Genomic DNA, 15,068 nt, shown 5'->3' on the forward strand with positions numbered 1-15,068 from the left:
CCCCATTACATCACTAGAAAGGCATCATATTACCTATTCTTAGAAAACAACCACTCTTCAATAAGGAACTCCCATGCCTCTATTATAATTTTAGGAAAGTAATATGACATACTCTCCAGTAAGAGGCTCTCAAGCCCTCACACCATCATAAAAAAGGCTACAGACCTCTAAATTTTTGGTGATATCTTTTTCCAATTGAGGGCTATCATGGCTCATACCGTCATAGAGAGGTAACATACCTTCTATACTCTATTGATCACTTTTTAGTAGGGGGCTTTCATGCTCCATGTCATCCTAGAGAGGTCACATACCTCTCACACTCCAATATGATTACTATTCAAAGGATGAATTTGATATCTTTAATACAATAACATCACCATTTATGAGTCTGTCCCCTTCACCTTTTAGAAAGCTTTCTAAGTATAAGCATTAACATCGATCCATTCCTTCCATCCTTTAGAATGTTTTTTTAAGTATGGGCATCGATATGGATCAAGGTTGTCAATTATGTTCTGTTTCTTCTGGAATGACCGAAACATTTCATATCAATTCAAAAAATAAAACAAAACGGAACATTTTTCATCTCATTTCAAATCTCGGTCCGTTCTGGATTTTTTGACTAAATTCTATCCGGAATGTTCCGGTTTCATTCCACATATTTCGTTCCAGTCTTGAAAAGCCCTTGAATCAAATTGAACTTTGTTCAATTTAATTAATTAAACCACCCAAGTATAAAAACTCTTTTTCATTACTATTTTCAATAAAAATGATATTAATAATAATATTGAAAATTATTATTACTATTTTCATTAACAATGATATTAATTTTTTAAAATTAAATTTATCACTAATATATATGGTTTATATTCATGTTGTTTTTTTCAAGTTTATACTTTGTAGGAATTTGAGCAAAACAAGAGATGATTTAGATCCCACTAGCCTTAATAATATTGACCTAGCTTTATATTTAAAAATATTTGTGTTAAAAAAATTTTAATTTCATAATATTTTTGATATTTTGTTTAAGTTGAATTACTTTAAGTTAAAGATATATTTAATCTTGACTATTTAGAAATATTTTAAAATTTGAAATTATATTTGTTTGACATTGTGTTTGTATTGCATAATTTATAATTAATTTATCTTGAATTTGAATTATGTTTGTTGAATATATATATATGAACAATATAATCTCGAAATGGCATGCTAAAATACTTTGAAACTGAAACATTTCATTCCAATTGAAAAAAACAAAACACCTATCAAAACGGAATTGACAACCTTGATATGGATACACCCCCTCTACCCCTTAAAATTTTTTTTAAGTATAGGCATTGACATGTATCCATTCCTCTAGCCACTTAGAAATTTTTTTTAAGTATGGGTGTTGACATGGGTCTATCTCCTTAGCCACTTAGAAATTTTTCTAAGTATAAGTGTCGACATTAGTTCGTCCTCCTATCCACTTATAAACTTTCTAAGTACAAGCTTTATCCTTCATGGTTTCCCTCATCCATTTAGAAATTTTTTTAAGTATAGGTTCCTTCATAGTTCCCCTCTACATACTTAGAAATTTTAAAAAAAAACCATGGTCTATGCCCTTACATACAGACTCTCCGGTATATTACTCGGGGTTTTCAAACAAAAATCGTTTTACCATAAATTTTTACAAGTATTTGTATATCAATATCATAAAGACTTGGGGGCTATTAATAAACCCAAATTTAATAGGCTTAAGAAACTCCTCCAAAAAGGCCTAAAAACAATCTATATAAACTTGGGCTACAACACCTGAGCCCAAATATTCCCAAGGTGCATGGACGTGCTTCCCAATTGATGTTGGGTGTGCTGCCCAACACCTACATGGACTTGGGCTACCATGCTCAAGCCTAGTATACTTGGGTCTAGACAGCGCACTTGGATCTATTTTTCACCTTTAATGAGCTCGGGCGCCTATTCGAGCATAACACTCCTTTGAAAATTTATTCAAGACCCTACATAGGTCCTTCAATATTTTATATTGATTCAATACGTATAATTTTAAGTAGAATACAACTCAAAATATCATAAGAGTGAAATTAAACTTTAGCCCCTCACCTTATTCGAGCCTAAAATATCGTTGCACTTTTTCTCTCTACAAAGTTACTGATTTATACATCTGAAAGTCTCCACTTCTATCCAATAAGACCTTTTGCAGGTACCAGCTGTCAAACATCTTGGCTTACCAGGAACCACCAGCTACCATCCAGCTAGGCTTTCCATATCAAGCCACCAGAAACCATAGCTAGAAAGAATGAATCATATTGATTGAACTAAAATATTAACTGATTATCCAACACATCGTATTACTAAGCATTTTGAATTTTAGTACTTCATCAGTTTTGCTATCTCAAAATGAGAGTGATCATCCAGGAAAAAGAAATTAATTAGAACATATACACATCAAAAGTGCTGGTAGCTGAATCATTTTAGGAAGCACAAGAAGATTGGTGCCATTCGTCCACTCTAAGTATTATAGGTACGTACAAAAATATGTCTATTTCATGTTAAGTTTAATTACTTGAGGCCCTGAAGGATAAACAAGATGAAGGAAGAGATTAATAATTAAGCCAAGTAGATAATGGTAACATCAGTTGGATTGGTATGACTGTGTTCTCGGATAAAGTTGAGGTTTCTTTTCATTTCCAGTAAGGACCCTGCTTGTGTGGCAAGGTTACATGAACAGTTCAAAGAATTTTCTGCAGAAGTTTTTCAAGCCTAATGATCTTCTCCCACATCCTCATGAATAATTAGAATTTATTCTTGATGTTACAAATTTATCCTGTATAGACTTTACGAACAACAAATTGCAGCCTCTATAATTATAATAAGCTATTCCACGAGCCCTGATAAATGTGTCTTGTTCGTTACTTTTTGCAAAATAAATAAGAAAGACAGTTAACTATATTTTGAGTTCAGGAATGATCTAAACCAATATATTCTCACAGTGAAGCACAACTAAATGATCTTGACAGTAGTTCTACATCAGTGATCACCAAGCTTGGGAGTGCCAATAATATTTACACCAGAAAATAAGATCGAATTTGAACATTTTAGGCATTTGGGGCTTGAAGGATACCCCATAGCTTTCATTTTCTTTACCTATTTTATGTCAATTCCCTTTCTTTACCTAACCCCATCTTCCCTACATGCCACGAATTGCTCTACGGAACAGACAATAAATATAGTATCAGCAATTTCAGATTTGTCATTATCAAATCCATAATATAAGAATTAGATGAGAGCTGTATATATATTCTTGTTCAACTCTTGTGAAACAAAAGTTTATGGAGTTGTTCAATGTTTGATCCTCTAGGTTGACAATGACTGCAACAAATTTTCAGGGAAAAATCAAGTACTGCAAAACTCTGATGGTTTCAAAGCATTCTCTTCTCGCTAAAAACAGCTGTCCAGACCAGAAAAAGAAAACGAAAAAGAAAATCTATCTAATTCTTATGAGGCTGTCCTAAGCAACATGCTCGACTTTGTTAGGAAGACAAGAAAGACCACGTACGTGGCCAGAAATTAATGTACATGTCTATCTGTATGCCTTCAAATATAGGGGGCCAAGAGCAAATACTTCGATGATGACTTCAAAAGTAAAGAAGAACTCACGAGAACCACGGAACAGAAGTGAAGACAAATAAAGTATTTTGCTTGATTATATATATCTTCCAATGTATTCATCACTTTAAAAGGAGAAGCATTGGCAGCCAAAAGGTCTGCGACATTGTAAGTGTCCTTCCTTTTGGGGGGATCAATGCCAAAACGGAGATAATAACAAAAGGGATATTGAGAGTTTTCAATAATGGCTCCCACGAGAAGTGATCGGCTCAATTGTATTTGTCAGTTTTTGTAAATAATTGTGCTATATATATATATAATCCACCAGCCCTTCTTTTCCCTTAATTTGGTTCTACATCTAAGATCTAAGGCTAAGACATGTATTGATTTATTATTATGTTTTCATGTTCAGATCGAGAAGAGAAAAGGATTTGCTTCCATTGTAAAACAAGTCACACATCACAAATTATTATACTTGAGCTTAATTACTCGGTCGATCTTCATGACCAGTTATCATTTCTATGGGTCTCCATCACTTCTCATTCAAACAATATTCGAACCAAACACTCGTAGATGACTTTCCATTCCATTAATGTTGCAGTAACTAACTTGAGATCCGCTCGCATTGAATTGGTGATGTCAAAAACCCTTTTTAATTTAAAAATTAAAATTGTTAGGTGAAAGTTAATAAATGTTTCTATACTACTTTTTAACATACCTCTTTAATTAAAATTTTATTTTTTTATTACTTTTTAATACATTATTCATTCAATGCAGACACATTAAAATTATATTTGAATAGTTTACCATTTAACTCAACAAAAATCTACTTTGAAAAACCAAAGCTATATACAATAAGCACTATCACCTTAAGTCGAAAAATCAAAGCTATATACAATAATCACTATAACCTTACATCTATAAAAAGATGCAAATAAGTTGTATAAAGTCACAACAAAATTGATTAAACCCTCAAAGATTTTGTAAGTTCAATCAAGAACTTAGTATGAAAATCACTCAACCGCATAAAAAATAACAAGAATATTGATTTTTTATTTAAAAAATAATTTTTTTTTTTCTTAAAGGTTCGACTCATACAATCAATCAAACATTGAGATATCAATTCAGATATACATAATACCTCATATCAAGAAATCAATCTCAATAAATGACTATGTTTTATCATAAACGGGAGATAATAAGCAATATATATTACTAAGAAGTATGATCTATTTTATATTAACAAATCAAAATTTATGTTATTCCTTTTGCATATGAAATATTACTCACTCACCTTACTCAGAATTAGTAAGAAAACAAAAGCAAATATTGAAGGAATCCTATTAACGCTTAGCCCATGGAATATCAGGAGTATCTAAATATAAACGAAGACATGGTCAAAACGACTCAAAGCCGATAACATAAGAGAATAGAACTATAAGATTATAAACCAAAATATAATTATAAATGTCAAACATATCATCTAATCATTAGCAAACATATCTCAAACTTACTGAACCTAAAAGAATTATTCATCCTTCACGGCTAGGTCAACCAATTGACTGAAATTTACTAACCATCCAACCAAAATCATCAAGACAACCAGTCCACTGAAATTGACCTATCAATCGACCAAAACCAGTCAGGCCAACTGGTTGATCGAGATTTCAGAATCTCAATCCACTAGTCTATCCAAAAATGATAGATCTCCAAACTTCAACTAAAACCTCAAAAACCCCTAACATTTCAATTAACCCATTAATTAAACTAAAAAAAAAAAAAAAACACTTCAAAATCCTAAATCTTAATAAATTCAAAATCATAAATAATAACAACAATTATACATATCAAATATAAATATTACCTTAAAAACTTGTTGTCTTTAACTGTCTTCTCTTTTCTTTATTTCCCTCTCTTCTCTTCTTCTCCTCTCTCATTCTCCCTTTTGGTTTCCTCTCTTCTAATTTCTTATTTCTTCTCTCTCTCTTTTTTTTGGTCATCCTATTTATATCTATCATTTTTATGCAATTATCAATGTATCTCTCCTTCAAGAGTATTGTTGTCCTTTCCTATCAAATCTTTATTGTTCTTTAAAAATATTACAAATGTGATGCACAAAAGTTATTTTTTCTCAATGCTATGCTATAGTGAAAAAATATAAACAATGGGAAACAAATATTGCAATCCATGTATTATAAAAATAATTATTTTAGCATGTTGGCATCTTCTGGATTATGTATTCAAAAGCACTTATTATTTGATTATCAAATAACATTAATTTTATTTATCAAAAGTTATTTGTAATTGTTTTTTTTGCACCTCCACGGTTGCATTGCTGCATGCATTGCAATGATTTTAACATGACTATAGCTATCACATCATGCACTAATAAGCTAGCTTATACTCTTTTTTTGTATTAGATAGTGTTTCTAATTTTAATTTTGTATATGTTAAAATAATTTATTTTAAAAATATATTGTTTTAAAACGGCAATTAAAAATATTTTTTAAAATTCATTTTTTAAAACGGGAACTATAAAAACTATTTAAAATACCGAACACATAATTCTAAGAATTTTAATATTTTTAAATGATGCAGGGTCCTTGTACATGAGCACCTCTGTATTTGAGGTCATGATCGAATAAAAACCAGACGCCAATCATTATTTCTTCGTTTTCTTTCTATGCTTTAACGGTCCCCCCTCCTCTTTTCAGCTCGCCAATGCATCATCCATCAATGTCCAATTCATGATTAGTCCAATACTTGTATTATTAAAAATAAAAAATATTAATAGTCATAGAAAACTTACATTATTGTTAATTTCAGGATGTTAATTTCAGAACTTGTAGGAATTAGTCGAGGTACACACAAACTAACCCGAATACCCCACGTAAATAAATAAAAAATTATTTGATTAATTAAAAGGAATTATTTCTCTCAAGCAATTTATTATAATGTATTAAGAAATTAAATCTTAGTTACATAACTAATAGCAATTTAAAGTTAAAGGTAATATTTATGTAATGCAACCCTTAGCTAGTGTTATTGTAAAGGCAAGTGAATAGTGAAAACAATATACATATGAACGAAAGAGTCAAAGATTAATATAAAAATATTAATTGACATTTATTTAATAATTTAAACTTTTAATTTTTATTTCTTTAACATAATATCAAAATTTTAATAATTAAATATCAATAGTTCAAATCTTACAACTCTTGTTTTTTCTAATTAAATTAATAAAATTAAATACAATATAATTGCAAATTTATAAAGTAAAATTAGTCATTAAATGTTTTTATCTGAGAAGACATGCAATATAAATTATAAACAAATAAAATAAACGCTGACCTGAAATTTCATGTCAACTTTTTATTCAGAAAGCGATGATCCACCGCGTCACAAGCAAAGCAAATTACCGGTAGCAATTTTAATATTTAATCTTCTGTCTCTATGAAATTTCCAAGATTGCAGATTATACGCATAAGACTCGTTAAATTTTGCTGATAATGTCTGCCAAGTTTTACACAGTTTCTTGCTAGAAACAAAAGGAGGGGGGGGGGGGGGGAGCAGAGATTCGCCGCAAACGCTGCCTTTATCGGTGCGAAGGACACAAAATGGAATTAGATCCTGACCTCTATGCCTTCCTTCAGCAAGTGCTCTTTTACAGACCGAATGGGCACCTGCAAGCCAGAAAGTCTGAGATTTTGCAAAGCGATTAAACCAATAAAGAAGATGACAAGATAGAGCAGTATGTTCCCAATGCTCTTATTGTTGTGGGAGAAGGCAACTTGAGATTTTCATGCTGTAAGTTTCACAGTATAGAACTCCAAACTCTAATGGTTCATCAAATGACATCTCATGACATTAAAAAAAAAAAAAAAAAAAGAAATGCATTCAGTAATATATATATATATATATATATATATATATATATTATATATATATAAATGCTTTTTTTCATCAATTAAACAGAAGAAAAAACTCGAATGATGATGAAAAACAACTTTTTTTGGATTTGGATACTAAAAAAAGCAATCAAACGATTGCTAGCTATACCTCTTTCCTATGGAAAATGCCAGCAGCGAGGGCAGCAGAAGCATTTGTCTTTGAGAACACATCTGAGAAGTGTTCAACAGCACCTGCACCACTGCTTGCAATCACAGGGATGCTCACAGCATCAGAGATCATCTTTATTAGATCTATATCAAATCCTTTCCCTTGACCTGAAAGGCAACACAAGTAATTTTGAGAATTGAAAGAAATATAATATCGATTCAGTAGAACACCAAACAGAATATATGAATGCACATGCACTGAAGCGAACAATAAAGCCTCCAGAACCCATTGAAATAGTATTGAAACAGTCTTCAACGCATTGACAACCACAAACTAATGCCATCATTTTCGGGAAGACAAAAAAAAAAATCAGTTATGCTACATTTTCTGAAGAAATAGTAAGAGAAGAATTATCCTAGCCCCTTTAAAGAAGCTTCAGGGCAGTACTCTTTCTCCAAGATTATTCCATTTTTTTATTGCAGAAAATCTAGTTGAAACAGGCCTTTCCCTGAGAAGCAAGAGTCCTCACCATCACAGTCAATGCAATTCAGTAATATTTCTCCAGCCCCCAGCTCTTCAACTGCTTTTGCAAGTTCATAAGCTCCAATTGGTCGACCTTCTCGCCCACCATTAATCTTAACAGATGGGAAAGAAAAGAAGTGGAAATGGTCAGTTAATTTTGGCCTGTGCGGGGAATTTGTAGCATGTCAAATTAAAATTACCACATGCAACCCACCATCAGCACTGAAGCCAAGGTGGCGGTGGTTATGTCAAAATTCTGTTTGGCTGACTAAAATTAGACGATTCAGGAACAGATTTAATTTATCGTCTTCTAAAAGTAGTGAAGTTATTTGAGCATATGAATGAACTAAGTGTAGACTGACAATGACAAGAGTAGCATCTGGAAATTAAAGGGCATGTCAGTTGAGAGAGAAAATTAACATTCTTCTATGACCCTCTTTGTCCTTCCTGGTGTAGGAACCCTACTATCTTGCAATAGAAGCAGAAATTTTACCTCGGTTTTACATACATGTATTCACCCAAACATATATGTAAATGGCAAGCTAGCATGACAGACACGTGCATGCTAGAGCTTTTAAAATCTCCATCATTTTGCCAGAATGATGGCTAGAAATCAAGTCAAACAGGGTGTAATTAAAAAATACCAACGTTCCAGAATTAAGATTCAGTTTTAATTGCATTAAGAAATAAAGCTTACCGTGCATTGATACCAGGCATATTCTTCTCCCTTTGGACCTGACACAATTGTTAAAACCTAATAACCATCCAACGTACAATCTGATTGCGGAGAACAAATCTAAGTGCACAACTCTCTTATGCATGTATGCACACATTATGCTTGTCAAGAAATTCATTTGGCAGCATAAGAAGGAAACTAGATGGTAAGAGTTAAAAACATGGTTAAAATCTAGGGAAAAAAAAAAAGCTAAATGATGAATAACAGTTAAACTTAAATGAAAGAGGATCCATTAGATATCAAGTGAGACTCAGGATCTTCTTGTTATTTCCATCAATATTATCTTTACTTGGAAATTTCTTATTATATAGGATCTACCACACCCTCATTCCACCATTTTAGCACTTGAAACAATCGCAAGGGCTTTTTGGATCTTATGGATTTAAAGAATACCATGAACAACCAGTAAATATGTATTCAATAGCAGATTTCAAGGAAGTAAAAGGAGCTAGCAGAAGCAAATTCTTCTTACCTGGGTTAGTCAACCTAATTGACTTGAACTCCACATCACTAGGATCATTGAGGTACACTCTACGAGGGTCAATACTTACAACAACTGCCTGCAATCAAGTATTATCTCCTGTCATGTCACTAGAAAGACAACTTGATCTATGTTTTCCAGCAATACTGATAACATTCCATAAGCACACTTGGCAAAAACATATAAGCCAACTTTGCAAACACAAACTTTTACAATTACCATGTCTGTTCTTCTACCAATGCGATAAAATTGAAATGATGTGAAAACCTAATCAGATTAGCTAACACTATCATGTCTTTGTACCTTGACAGGCGCCAGAAAATCTTTTATTTCCATCTCCCGGTTGCAGTTGTACAGAAATTAGAGGAAAGAAAGAATTGAGCATGGAAGAGGATCCAACCAACATAAAATCATTATAAGCTAGAAGAGCAAGATTTGCTGAGGAGAAGCCAACAAAACCCAGTGAACTATATTTTGTTCATGAATACATGCAAGGAACCAAACTGGAAACTGAATTTCAGTTAGTAAAATGCTATTCAGAAATGGAGCCAACAACATTTGTCACCACATCATCTACATAATCTGTTTTGTTAATAAACTAAAATGATACAATTCACAATTAGTCAATCATAATCATTTGACAAGATTCATCTAAATCAAACATGTGAATATCCGCATCCTTTTATCCTCTGCTACTCCAGACACCCATTAAGAGCATTTATGTTACAAAGGCAACACTTTCCAAGAGCATGGTGGTTCAAATACTTCAAACTACACAGGAATTTACCTGATTTCCATAAACTCTTGATATCTGTTCTATGCTGCTCTTCCCAGTCTTTACCTACAAGTGGAGTCCGAGGGCAATTAGGAGGAAATACACAAGGATGTGAACCAAACAGAACTTTTAAGTAAATCAAATACTGGGAAGTGCTACTGATGGGAAATGATATTTGATTATATGGGAATTGATATTTGATTATTTAGGCACTTTAGTGTTGTATGATTATTCCAGATATTAGTGTTATTTAGGGGTATTAGTACTTATTATCTAGTACTTAAAATAACAGTCTAGTTTATTTCTTATTTATTAGGTTTTCCTAATCAAATTTTTTAAATTTCCCATTATCATTACCTTTTACCTTTCCTTATTTTATTTGGTTTGGTGCTATAAATATGCACCTACCTAGACATTCAGTTGTTGTTAAAACTATTGATCAAATAATAGAGTTTTCCTAAGAGAATTAGTTATGTTGATCTCTCTTCTTGTTTGGTGATTCTACAGCAATTGCATACCTTAGTTTTTAAATATTCTTCTGCAGCATGGACTGCATCACTTCCAATAGAAATCTTATCAGCCCCAGACCTGAAATATTCGGATGCAACTTCCAAGCTAGAATAATACCTGAATGGAGAATGACTTAATGATAATATGCCCATGCGCCTTACTAATCATTAATGACACATGAAGATGACAAGGAAACTATATATTGGGGAAATTACAGGAAAGATTGTATGCATACAAGTTGGATAAATGTTGAGCCGTAAGATTGATCTGCCACATAACACTGAAATCATACCTGTCATTGGAATCAGTAAAATCTCTAATTCCACCTCCAACTGTCAATGGTACAAAAACATTTTCTGAAGCGCATCTCAAAACCTTCAAGAGCATGGCAAAACAATGAAAGTTATGGATAAATGAGACTTCTGTCTACAAGTTACCAACAATTTTCTTTATTTTAGCATGTAATTAAAAATAGCTACAAAACCAACCTGCAACATTGGCAAATCACCCAGGGGAAAGTCGCGGAAGCCAGTGATATTCAAAAAACTAACCTGAAAATCAAAAATAGCACGTTAAGCACATTATTACTGCTCCTTGGCATTATATGGATCAAATTAAATAAGGTAAAGAAAGCATACCTCATCAGCACCGTCTTTGTAATAGTTTCCAGCAAGTTCCACTGGCTTGCCAAGGTTTCTAACCTAAAAAAATCTCATCAATAATACCATTAATGAGATGCAAATACATATTTTCACCGATGGTTACAATTCAGGAAAAGATTGAGACCAAATAAGTGCATTCACTTAGAATCAACTTCTTTCCCTTTTTCTTGGCTAAATAGAATCAAAAGCTTCTTTTTTCAGGTGAAGGCATTAATCCATCAGCACAACACAAGAACATTCACCTTAAAATGCAACTGGAATCACAATGAGTAATTCGATTCCACAATTCCAGCATTCATTGTCAATTGAAAACAATAATCCATCAAAGATAAAGGATTCCAACCTTAAGAAATGAACTTCATCAGCATGTCCAAGAAAGACAGACTAAACAGCTAAAGCATTTAACAAGGTAATTGAAAAATGCAAGATGTATGTTTGCTTAAAATATGTATATCTTTGGCCCGTTTCAAGGTTTCACAAAGTTCTGGCACTATTTTTTTCTACTAGCACTTTCAACATGCAGTGGTCTCTACTCACATGCCAATCCCACACATTGCAAGTGGTATTCTTCACCATACCTCATTCTTTTCTGCATGTTCTCTTACATCGTACTGGTCTCCTTTGGTTACAACAAGATCTCCTTCATCATTTGTCCTCACATCAAGACAAGCAATCACCTAAAGAGAAGCAATATCACTGAGCATAGGACCTTATGAAGAGCACACAGACACATACTTGGATAAAAATGATTAGTTCAAGTGCATTCATGTGAGCAGTTGCTATGGTATAGAATTGTAATTTTGCTTCCTTATGGTGAAATTCCTCAGGAGCCTTTCTAAAACTTTCCTTATTTGACACACAAAGCGACAGGAAGGCCCTTTTATTTTGATATTCTGCATATGTACTCATACTTCTAGAGGATGCCTTGTTCTCCTCCATGCAATCATGCCTCATGCATATCTTCAATTGAATTTTTATTTATCTGAAAGAACTAGGAGAACCAGGAGAACAAACAAAATGGATATCCTCCCTTAAAGAAATGAAAACTGAAATTAAAAAGGAGAGAGAGAGAGAGAGAGAGAGAGAGAGAGGAAACTACAGTCCCACTGATTATCAAATGAGTAAAAGTATTTATAATCCTTTAAATGGCAATAAAAAATTGTATTATCTCGCAGAAATCGCCTCAACATACAGCAGTTCTTAAATCTCTGTGTTCAAAAAACTCAAATCCAAACAGATGCCAAATTCAAAGGATGGAAAACCATGAGAGCCATTCAGACTCAGTGTAGTCACAAAACAAGATTTGTAGCAGGGACAAGGAAAATTCAAAACAACTTAAATAAAACTTAAGTTTGGGAAATATTACCCTCTTTGCAAGTTTTGATGCTTTCCTTTCAGTACGCTTCTGTCTTCAAATAAAGTTTCATTTCATTAGATGTTTCAATAAAGAAGTCAAGAGACATTGAAGTTGCATCAATTTCAGAGTACAGAGTCTACCTCTGTCAGAGATGACTTTGGAAGCAAAAACCTCCTCAATACTGAAAGACCAACATCTGTGAAATTCATTTTAGATCATATCAATCAATGTTAAATAGGCAGTCTTATTAAAATTCAAATGCAAAATTAGTTACTGTACAGCATATCAGAGAGAATTAACCACCTAATCTCAAGCAGAAAACAAGAAAATGATTCTATATATACTTTTCATACATTCTTCACTGTATATACAAGAGATTCAAGATCATTAGGGAAGAAAGTATCCAAATCCAATGGTAAAGTCTTGAAGGAAAAAACAACCCCCTTCTTGAACGAAGAGGGACAACAAAATGCAATCTTCAAGATTGTTTACAAAGTGGAGCTGAAATTTAATCATGTTAACAATCCATATGTTGAAGAAAAAGAAAAGCAGAGGTTATGAACAGCTTGCCTCCACTCTTCTCGGGATGGAATTGAACAGCATGCACTTTTCCCTTTCTAACAGAAGCTATAAATTCATCACCATAATTGCAGGTAGAGGAAATCCACTCTTTATTTTCATTTGACTGCAAAGGAATGCTCATAAACCAAATATACGCATAGTAGAATTATGCAACAAGATAACTGATAAGATGAGACGAGACAAAGAAAGACGCACTGGCATGGCACGGTAAGAGTGAACAAAATACACATGGCGGTTTCCAATGTCATCCAAAATTTCTGAGTCTTTAGTGATTTGCAAAGCATTCCAGCCAATATGAGGTACTCTGAAACCATTTGAGGAGTCAAACCGCCCCACCACGCCAGGAATCAGACCAAGACCACCCACTGAGACAAATGCAGAAATTCAAATACTCTATAAGGAAAAGGAAAAAAAAAAAAAAAACAGAGAACGAACAATGTCAAAGCTTCCAATTTAGCAGAAAAAAATACGAGACTGACCTGGACCATTCTCCTCGCTGGACTCGAAAAGTAGCTGAAGCCCAAGACAGATGCCTAAAAATGGGCGATCATTCTGAATATAGGTACAGAGTGCTTCGCCCATCCTGCAAATGTTAATACAAAAAAGAAATGGATTGTGAAATATTAGCACAAACAGCAACAGTTGGAAAAGAGAAAAGACAGACAGAAAGACAAACCCAGTGTTGTTAAGGACATCCATAGCAGGTGCAAAAGCCCCAACACCAGGAAATATAAGACGCCTTGCATTTAGAATGTCTCTCGGAGTTTGCACCTGTTTGATTTTATTTCATTTTTCCAAAATAAAATCATAAATTATTATTGCATTACTTATATATACTCAAAAAAGATGAATTAAAAAAATAAATAAAAAATAGCACATCTTTGATTTGGAAACCGAGATGACGAATGGCGTTTCGGACACTACGGACATTTCCAGCACCATAATCAAGCAGAGTCACTACTGCAAAATCCATTAAAAGAAAGAAAAGGAAAGGAAAAAAAAAAATAAGTCTTAGTAAAAGATGATGTTGTCTCTATGTTTAAAGAGATAGATGAAGAAAAATGAGACCTGAATCATCATTGGATGCACGAACTGAGAGATTTCTAGGTGACTTGAACTTCGAAGGAAGGTGGTTTCTCGAGAAATTTTTCGAAAGAGATATAAGAGAAGAAGAGGAGGAGATGGATGGAGTTTTGAAGGAAGAAGAAGGAGGAGAAGCAAATGGTGCTGCCTCCATTACAGCTTTCCGAAACCACTGCTTCGACTGCGGCTCCACAGTATTTCGAAACTCCTGTCCTGCTAATTTTCAGTAGTCGACAACTTGGACTCGTAATTGTCTTCTGTTCTGTTCTGTTCAGTTCAGTTCAGTTCAGTTCTAGGGTGTCGTCGAGCCTTTGTTCCCTCGGCTCCTCCTTTCTTCTTATTTCTTATGGGCTAAAAGTCTGCGTTCAGTTTGGGCCATTATCCACTAATATGGATTTGGGTTTCTAGTTAAAAAAAAATCGAACTAGAAAACAAGAAGTAACGAACATAAGGCTACAATAAGTTTTTAAAGTTTTTTTTTTTTTTTTAGAAATACTTTTAAATAATATTTTATAGTTTTTTTTTCTTATTACAAATTAGTGTTTTATATATATATAAGCAACCCGTCTTAAGATAACTATGAAAGAAAAATGAATCTAATCCTATAATTATCAAAATGTATATAATTAAAAGATACAAAAATTAATTTCTAATATTTCGATTCTCCAGCTAACGTTAACTCTCCTTTTTAAATTAGT

At 33.1% G+C, this 15,068-nt stretch overlaps 1 protein-coding gene across 1 annotated transcript; it reads right to left on the reverse strand.

Annotated features, from left to right (window-relative positions):
• Positions 1-6,925: 6,925 nt before the first annotated feature.
• Positions 6,926-14,682, reverse strand: LOC118047050 (imidazole glycerol phosphate synthase hisHF, chloroplastic). The gene is made up of 19 exons (XM_035056210.2): positions 14,356-14,682; positions 14,165-14,247; positions 13,964-14,058; positions 13,767-13,870; positions 13,483-13,652; positions 13,276-13,390; positions 12,846-12,901; positions 12,715-12,753; positions 11,927-12,025; positions 11,325-11,387; positions 11,175-11,237; positions 10,979-11,061; positions 10,695-10,803; positions 10,189-10,242; positions 9,393-9,480; positions 8,882-8,919; positions 8,192-8,297; positions 7,663-7,829; positions 6,926-7,286 (listed from the first exon to the last, which is right to left on the reverse strand). Exons 1-19 carry the CDS (start codon positions 14,522-14,524, stop codon positions 7,227-7,229), a joined length of 1,761 nt encoding a protein of 586 aa, XP_034912101.1. The 5' UTR covers positions 14,525-14,682; the 3' UTR covers positions 6,926-7,226.
• Between the last annotated feature and the right edge of the window lie 386 nt (positions 14,683-15,068).

The sequence above is a fragment of the Populus alba genome, chromosome 1, assembly GCF_005239225.2.
Source record: "Populus alba chromosome 1, ASM523922v2, whole genome shotgun sequence".
Lineage (NCBI taxonomy): Eukaryota > Viridiplantae > Streptophyta > Magnoliopsida > Malpighiales > Salicaceae > Populus > Populus alba.

Excerpts from the sequence above, each read along its gene's own strand:
- LOC118047050 (XM_035056210.2), bottom strand. The coding sequence starts at position 14,524 with ATGGAGGCAGCACCATTTGCTTCTCCTCCTTCTTCTTCCTTCAAAACT. Across the intron at positions 12,902-13,275 it reads CCATCCCGAGAAGAGTGGAG|ATGTTGGTCTTTCAGTATTG; the intron begins GCAAGCTGTTCA and ends TGAATTTCACAG. Across the intron at positions 10,804-10,978 it reads TTTACTGATTCCAATGACAG|GTATTATTCTAGCTTGGAAG; the intron begins GTATGATTTCAG and ends TTCTCCATTCAG.